This window comes from Phaethon lepturus, unplaced genomic scaffold (assembly GCF_000687285.1).
Source record: "Phaethon lepturus isolate BGI_N335 unplaced genomic scaffold, ASM68728v1 scaffold4935, whole genome shotgun sequence".
NCBI lineage: Eukaryota > Metazoa > Chordata > Aves > Phaethontiformes > Phaethontidae > Phaethon > Phaethon lepturus.
In genome coordinates, this window is record NW_010542519.1 from 2,040 (window position 1) to 11,198 (window position 9,159).

At 36.5% G+C, this 9,159-nt stretch overlaps 1 protein-coding gene across 1 annotated transcript in view; it reads left to right on the forward strand.

The window, feature by feature from the left end:
• Positions 1-212: 212 nt before the first annotated feature.
• The window catches only part of LOC104621525 (succinate--hydroxymethylglutarate CoA-transferase-like), a gene marked incomplete at both ends in the record, with an annotated part of 90,559 nt that continues 81,612 nt past the window's right edge, over positions 213-9,159 (forward strand). Inside the window, one exon of the mRNA XM_010288042.1 lies at positions 213-356. Within this exon, the coding sequence (XP_010286344.1) occupies positions 213-356 (144 nt within the window). The remainder of the gene's footprint in view (positions 357-9,159) is intronic.

Consider the following 9,159-nt stretch of genomic DNA (forward strand, 5'->3'; position numbering starts at 1 on the left):
TTGGAACTCAAATACTGTTCGGGTGTCTCGAAGATACTCTTATTTCTGGTAGTTTGCAATGCAGATATAAATAAACACTTTCAGATGAGTTGTGTAGAATGTACTATAACAAAAAGTAATATCTTGTTCTTTTTATTTTCTTTTTTTTTTTCTCTTTTTGGTGTTGTTTTGTTTCTCTTTTATATTGTGGTGTTTTTTCTTTTTTTCTTTAGGATGGTGAGCCAGTTAGACCAGGAGTAGCCATGACAGATCTTGCTACTGGGTTGTATACATATGGAGCAATTATGGCTGGTTTACTTCAGAGGTATAAAACGGGCAAAGGACTGCACATTGACTGTAATCTCTTGTCATCTCAGGTAGGAGTTTTAAAAAAATTTCTGTAAATTGTGTAGATGTTTGAACGTAAGAATACTATTTTGACATAAATTAATGCAAATTAGTACAAATAGTAACAACAATAATATTGACAGTAGTAGTGTTAGTGGTGAGAGTTACCTTATTCTGCCACTCCGGCAATGACCGTTTTATATGACACGGTTATAGTTACTCCTGCATTACGTTTGGTTTTCACTTTTTACAAAGGACCTCCATGTTCTTTGAAAATACAGGTTAATCAAAGTTTATAATATCCCTGAGATTTTAAGTAACAGTTGTAGATAATTTGAGACACAAGCGTAAAGGGTGAAACAACTGCTGGAAAGGAGGCCTTGGCACTAGGTAATATTACTACCAGAGTGATTGAATGACTTGCACAAAATTGTCCAGAGCAATCAAGTATCACCCAAGTATCAAAGTAATCTAATCCAGGAATTCTGCCTTTTGACTCTGGGAATTAAAAACTAAAGTAAGGCTGAAGATGCAGCATTTTCTCTAGACACATTAAAGAGAAATCTCATCAAAATTGTAAGGACAAAGATGTTCTGATCGTGAAAGGTGTATCGTATACCCTGAATAACGAGAACTTTGAATTGCTCTTGAACATTTAAGCACCATTGGTGCAATGATTTATGCTTCACAAAGAGAAAGTGATGTTGGTATGAGCTTTACGTGATTGTATCTGTACGTATACAAGATGATACCTTGTCTTGCTGATGTAGATACCTGCTGGTAGCAACAGGGTATGTGGTGCAAAGGAGTTTTTGTGTACATTTAAAAATACATCAAAACTATATGGAGTACTAATCAAAGCTACTACAGTGCTCTGTTATTTTTGTCTTTATTCAATTGTATGTTTCTTCACATTATACCTGTCAGTACAGTTGAGAGATGATCCAGTGTCCATTGTGCAACAAGTTGGCCCTGGTGTGAGCAGGAGGTTGGACCAGATGACCTCCAAAGGTTCCTTCTCACCTACATCATTATATGATAATAATGATTGAGACTAATGATTGAGGTTGCTCTTGTTTTAATACCTAGTGAAATCAGATCTGGAAAGGAGGGAAAGCCCGTGCTTAAATCAACACAGAATTTTTCATTTGTTTGAGAAATGCTTGTAAGGACTGAACTCTTCATCATACTTATGTATATTTGTAAGTGTGGTGTCTATTTGAAAAATGTCATAAGCAGTTTAGAAAAATATTTTAAGTGTATGCTAAACTCTTATTAAATATTATGCATATATATACAGAAGTATTTTTTTGTTTAATGTATCTTAGTGTTTTATACTATGGCAGCTTCTGCTTGAACTTTTTCATTTCTCATTTTATTAAAAGGACTTCCAGTAATTTCTAGTAATTTCCAGAGACATTCTGTTATTTTTGATTCCTTGTTCCACTGGTTTTTGCTTTTTTTTTTAATGGAGCTTCTTGATTATTATTTGATATTTTATCAAAGGTTGAAAGTAAGAAGAGTTAAAGTTAGGTGTTGCTGTAACCCCTCTTTTTATTTCACCTTTACTTTGTCAACTCATTTGTCTTTAGAATCTTTTTCCTTGGTTAGGACAGCTTTGGCTATGCACAAAACGTTCTCACATTGCAAAATTTCCATCTGAAGTTCCACATCATCCTTTAGGCTACTCACTGGCATACACGAGAAAGGGAATGAAGATTCGGATAGATGTTAGTGAACAAAGCATGATGTGTAGTGTTTGACTTCTACATGCTTAAGAAGTACTAAATGGTGAAGGGACAATGTAGTGCTTTTTTTAAAACATAAATTCATTCCATGCTTGTTATCTAAAAGTTATTAAGAAGTAATTCCATACACGTGCACTCTTATTGCAAAATAACTGTTTTTATTTTGGGTAAATTAAACTGAAATAAGTTGGTATTTTGGAATAGAGTATGTGTCTAAGTTGTTATTCAGAAAACAGCTCTTTTGTTTTAGATAACCCTATTACTTCAGTCCAGATTAACTTTAGGGTGTTGGCCAAAGACTGTAATGAGAACATTTATTAAATTGGAAAAAATACTTATGGATAAGGTGCTGGGATGCAAAGAATAAACCCATGTGATCAATCCCATTAAAAAACTTGTTAAAATGAATGAAGAATGTAACTGACAACTGAGTGTCTCTAAGTACATCTAGCTTTCCTGGTTCGTTTTCTTTCTTTTTGCAAAACTGGTGGTTACTTATAAGTCTTTAGGGTGAGTGCACTAAGAAAAAGTAGCACAAATCTAAAAATTAATGCAAAAAAAAATTGCTCTTGCAGTACTTCTGGTGGTGATGTTTTTTTTAAAGGAAATATAGACAATTACTGTGATACGATCAGGTTCTTGAAAGATCCATGCTTTCAAAGGGATTATGGTTTTACATACCAAACTGAGATATCTAAAGCTAGCTCTTCATCATGTGATGAATGCTTAAAAAGAATGGCCTTTTGAAGTCTCTCACGGATGCTGCCAAAACAATAAGGAACATAGTCGTAGGCTTTTAGTTCGTTAGGTTCTTGTTGCAGTTGATTAATGATGGGATCTAGGGGTCAAACAGATGCATCACGATAACTTTTCCTTCAGTGTGAGTTTCACTGGAGTGTAGTAATTTTTAATGAGAAAAAAGGAATCTTTTTTTTTTTCTGTGTGTAAAACAAAAGCGCTAGTGAACCATCCTCATATTAATAGTGTTACGACAGCAGGGACCTGTTCTGTCAGAATTTCATGCACTGAGCTAATATGACAGCATGCTTGCACCTTTTGTCTATCCCTTCATCTAAACTGAGAATTGTGAAGCTGGCCTATACATATGTCTTCACTGGGCAGTGTTGCTGACTTTGACTATGTCAGAAAGGAAAAATAATCCCACGAGTTAAAGCACTTAAATAATTAGAAATCCCTGAAAACTGCTTGGTTTATTTTATAGCAAAAAAATCTAGCATGTACATGTCCATCTTTGTCTGCACTATCACTTTTCTGCATGCCTTAGAGGAATGCAAGAGGATTTTTATTTTTTTTTTTTTTGTGGGATGGCTGGAAGATGCTTTTGATATTTATTTCCTGCATAGATATGCTAATGACAAAGAACATTGAACTGAATTTAACTGCCAGCGAAAATGATCTGAAACTTTTTAAAGAAATATCCCACAAACTGGCAAGTTTGTTTAGTATTTAACTGGTCTGTATAGACCTAAATGATAAATGAAATCCTGTTCTCTAAAGAAATGTTATTTTTAGAATATCTTAAAAAGACATCTTTTTTTCAAATTCTGTATATCAAACATTTTTGCCTTATAGCTTTATAGTAGCTTATTACTACCAAAGAGGATTTCTTTCCCCACAACAAAATAGAATTATAGGGTTTTGTCGATAAGAGAGATACAGTGACTGCTAGGATGTGGTTTTGCAGTGAGCACTAACTTTCTATATCTCTCATCTATAAACTTTTAACCCGTGTCATACAACTCCTTTGAAATTTTTTACTTTAAGATGATTTACAGTTGTCAGCTCCAGACCTTTCAGCATCTAAATAGTGTCCTTTAGATGATGCTAGTAAATAAGAAGGAAGTGGGTTTTGGATTTGGTTCCAATTATGCAATTGTGCCTTTTCTTCTGTTGTGGCTTAAAAAAAATCTCTTGGAAGTTTTAATATCCTTCCTGTATTTAATTACAACCAGGCTCCAACAAATACTGTAATATGTTGGTTTCTCTTGGATTGAAAATCTGCAAGAAGTATTTTACATTTAACATTTCTGCAATTTTGGAGTGTATTTTTTTCCCAGATTCCACAGACAGGATAATGTGGTTAATATTGTTTGTATTATATGATTGTTCATCAGACACTTCTTTGCTTCTGATTGCTAATGTTTTAGTTTGTATTTGTCATAGCAAACTCTTAATCTTCGCAAAATTTTGAAGTGACCCTAGAAAAACCTAGCAAATTGGTATAAATTATTTCCTATATTCCATCTTCGTGCTTTAGTTTGGCAGTTAGTTTACTGAGATAATGGTGAGGTTTAGAAACTATTAGTTTTTGTTTCTGCATCACTTTTTCCCAAGCTGATTGTGTTTAAGACTTATCTATTTAAGGTGCTTTTAGTGCCCTCTACTCAGCGCTATCATGACATGTTTTTTACAAATTATTGAGCATAGGTGAAACTGGTAACAATTACATACTGTCTGTAGGATATATATGGCATCACAGGATCCTTGAGCAGTAAGTTGTGTGAGAAATATCAATCTTGGAACTCAAATACTGTTCGGGTGTCTTGACTGTCTGTATATTGTTGCTTCTCTGCTTGCCATCTGAGAATTGAGTTGACCGAATACAGAAAAACTCATTTTTTAGAGGTCATTGCTGCTGGTGATTTTGGAGGCCGGCTAGGAGGACTGTTATACAGTTGTCTTGTTTTGGGTATGGTTTGAATAAGTGGTTCTTTTTTACAAGCTTATAAAACATCATCTTTGCAAAACATTGTATTCTTAATCTCCGCCATGATAAAAAGTTGTGTATGCACTGTATGGAGACGTTGTCTTTTTCACTGCATAGCTCTGATATGGAAAATTTGAATTAATGTGAAGATTTCTTTAACTGTATACTGTGCATTAAACACTTCTTGGCTACTATTCTTGATAATTTCCATTGAGAACATCAGTATAACTAAGAACAGAACTTACCCCTCTGGATTTTAAGTAGCCAGAATTTTATTGACTGGTCCAGATGACCATACTAACATGATAGTAACTCAATTTAATATTGGCCTCTGTGGAATGTGTGTTGTGATTTCTAATGATTAGTTATGGAAAAAGTCATTGGTAGATCATACTCCAGCTGGATCTTGGATTTATTTAGTGCCTTTTTTTACTTTGTAAACAGAGCACATACCCAGACTGCAAGGGGATTTCTTCCTTACCTGCTATCTGAGGGTATATCTGAGCCTTTTTGCCTTTGGTACTATTGTTTGTGTGCTAATGAAACTAAGCCTAAATGTGTTGCAGCTTCACTTTCCTGTGTTGAGCTACCTCTGTCATCAATTAGAGAAAGACTAGGAAGGAGATAGAAAAAATATGCCCCTTTAATACATAGGAAAAAATAAAATGGCTATCTGGAGTAGGTAGGGAAGAGAGTTTGAAGACAAAGGAAGACATTTCTTTTAATGACTTTATTATTTAGATGACCTTTGAATAAGGGTATAATTCTGAAAATGGAATCAAGATGTTTGTCGTAGTTTATTACCGGCAGATCATATTTCGGGATCATGCTAAGTATTAGGAGAAGAAGGATAACCTGGGTAGTTCAAAAAAAATGGGGATGATTGTAGCAACTAGTAGCAGAATAAGCACTCTGTGTGTACCCAAAAGCTCACCCCTGGCTCTGAATGCATGGAAGTCTTCAGAAGTTGCTTGGTAAATCGGTCAAATTTGGATAGGACCTTTCAACACCTTATGTGCTATTTATTTATGTAAATAGCAAGGAAAAGGGCTGTAACTTGATGGAAGAGTTTTCAATTTTATGTAATGGAAAATTTTAAGTTGGCAAAACGACTGATATCTGTGTGCTGTTGAACCTCTGGAAACCTAACAAACCTTAGCAAGTATGTCATTTTTGGGTGTGCTGATGGAACGCTAACTAAGGCTTTAACACTGCTTGGTTTGATCACCTCAGATAGCTCTGATTGAAATTTCTCTGTAGATAATAATTTATAAAAATGGTGAAGTAAAGGATGATGCTGAAACAAATTTGGATTAATGAATTCTTTTTGGTCTGATGGAATTGTGCTGCCATTACTCTGTGTTTCTCCATATTTGTATTATTCAGCACTATATTGTTTCTGGCTCATCAATTAAATTGCAAACTCTTTAGAGTAGTGACATGTGATTAGACCAGAGGTCGTGATTCATTAGTTATGTATTATATTATGACTGGACAAGGGAAGAGCTGCCAATGTTATCCATATGGACTTCTGTAAGGCCTTTGACACGGTCCCCCACAACATCCTTCTCTGTAAATTGGAAAGATATGGATTCAATGGGTGGACTGTTTGGTGGATGAAGAATTGGTTGGATGGTCACATCCAGAGGGTAGTGGTTAACAGCTCAATGTTCAGATGGAGGTCAGTGATGAGTGGTGTCCCTCAGGGGTCAGTGTTGGGACCAGTACTCTTCTGTATCTTCATCAATGACACAGACAGTGGGATTAAGTGCACCCTCAGCAAGTTTGCAGATGACACCAAGCTGAGTAGTGTGGTGGACATGCCTGAAGGATGGGATGCCACCCAGAGGGACCTGGACAAGCTCAAGGAAAGGGCCCGTGTGAACCTTATGAGGTTGAACAAGGCCAACTGCAGGGTCCTGCACCTGGGTCAGGGCAGACCCCAGTATCAGTACAGACTGGGGAATGAAGGGATCAAGAGCAGCCCTGCCAAGAAGGACTTGGGGGTGCTGGTGGATGAAAAGCTGGGCATGAGCCAGCAATGTGTGCTCACAGCCCAGAAGGCCAACCATATCCTGGGCTGCATCCAAAGAAGCATGGCCAGCAGGTCGAGGGAGGTGATTCTGCTCCTCTGCCCTGCTCTAGGGAGACCCCAGCTGGAGTCCTGCACCCAGCTCTGGAGCCCTCAGCACAGGAAAGACATGGGCCTGTTGGAGCGGGTCCAGAGGAGAGCCTTGAAAATGATCAGAGGGATGGAACACGTCTCCTATGAGGACAGGCTGAGAGAGCTTGGTTTGTTCAGCCTGGAGAAGAGAAGGTACCAGGGAGACCTTACTGCAGCCTACCAGTACTTAAAGGGGGCTTATGAGAAAGATAGGGACAGACTTTTTAGCAGGGCCTGTTGTGGTAGAGCAAGGGGTAATGGTTTTAAACTAAAAGAGGGTAGATTTAGACTAGATATAAGGAAGACATTTTTAGCAATGAAGGTGGTGAAACAGGAGGCGCAAGTTGCCCGGGGAGATGGTAGATGCCCCATCCCTGGGAACATTCAAGGTCAGGTTGGACGGGGCTCTGAGCAACCTGATCTAGTGGAATATGTCCCTACTCATTGCAGGGGGGTTGGACTAGATGACCTTTAAAGTCTCTTCCAACCCAAAGATTCCATGATTCTACAATTGTAGAAGTGTTATTTATGTTTATCGTTGTCTGATATGGCTGTTATCAGAGTTTGGTTTTAGTTTTTATAACTTTGCCAAAGTTTTAACTGTTTTGGCTGAATTTTCCATGTCATGGAATTGCCAAAAAGTGATCTGTTTTCAAAGTTACTGTTAAGATGATTCATCTGTTTCCAGGAACAAGTTATGGGAAAATACGTTGATGGTCGTCTTTTTTTTTTTTTTTTTTTTGTTCCTCCTGAGAAACTCAGTGGCTTCGTTCTTTGGAGTGGAAACTTGAAATTTGGCAGATGAATCACCCTTGTTTCAGGGAAATGTCTTTTGAAAGGAACTCAGGGTGGCAGAAGGTGCAATGTACAACATATGATGTGCATAAAGGCTGGTAGGGACTCTTTAGGAGATTCAGTGGAGTGTTTGGCCTGTGTATATATGTATAAATAAGAGAAAGATAAATAAGTACCTACTAATTAAATGTGTCAGAAGTTTGATAGAAAAATAGTATAGGACCATGTGATTAAGGTTTGAATATAAGCGCACCAAGATCTTGCGCAGAGTGTACAGACTAACTTTGGAGTTTTTTTTAACCTGAATATTCTCTTTAATAGATTTTTTTTTTGAAGTGATGGATTCCTTAGAGCTGTTCCTGTGTTGTTATGAATTTTTTCAGTGGCTGAAGTAGTATGTTTTTAACACTTTTAGCAAAAGCTTATTAGTATTTTATTTTCATCAAAACAATATAATTTATTCTTCATTTTAAAATGTTCCTTTCTTCAACGGGAGCTCATTTAAAAGGAAGCTTTTTTTTATTTACTCTTTCATGCCAGTGCTGTCTAATAGATTCTATGGTCAGGATTTTTATTTCTGATCCTTCACCTAAAATTTGCCTCTGTATATGTAGGTTTGTTGTGGGTTTTGTTTTGTTTTGGGTTTTTTTTTTTTGTTTTTTGTTTTTTTGTTTTGTTTTTTTAAAAGTGGAGACGAGGGAGAGTTAGGAGTCCATTTAACATTTACTTTCTCTTGAAACTGTGTGCTGAAGAATATATATTTTTGAAATTTCAACTCCTACATCTGTTAGTTGCATCAATCTTTGCTATTGTTAATAATAATTGAATCTTAATCAGGAGATGATCTCCATGCTGTGAGAAGCACAGAAGCATTCATTCTGGTCTTTTATAAGCTCTAAATAGCCCATTAAAAAATCATTTGTAGATCAGTTCTTTTTGTTGTTGCACTTAACTCAGTTAGCAGTTCTCTGCTATGCAAATACCTTTGTTTTTGAAGATGCCTCAGTTTCTCTATATTTATGTAGTCTAAACTTTATCTTTTTTTATAAAGCAGTTGTTTTCAGACATTATTTTCACACTAAAAAGTTTAGACAGTTGTGCACTTTAAAGTCTGTTTTGCTCTCTTCAGCTTTCTTCCCCTTTGAGAATCCTGTTCAAGATAGGGTTTTTGAATACATTACCTTTGTTTTTCTCATTACATGTATTTTTATTGTTTCTAGTCCATTAAGCACCTCCTAGCACATAATTTCTGTGACTTTGTGATTTGCTATTTGATCAAGTTGCTAACTTTAAGCAGCAGGTCCCACAAGCTGCATGTGATTACTGGCACAGAGTTGGACACCTGCTTAAGTGTCTGACTGGAAGGCCCTAAGCCAGGACCTAATATGAGAGCGGTT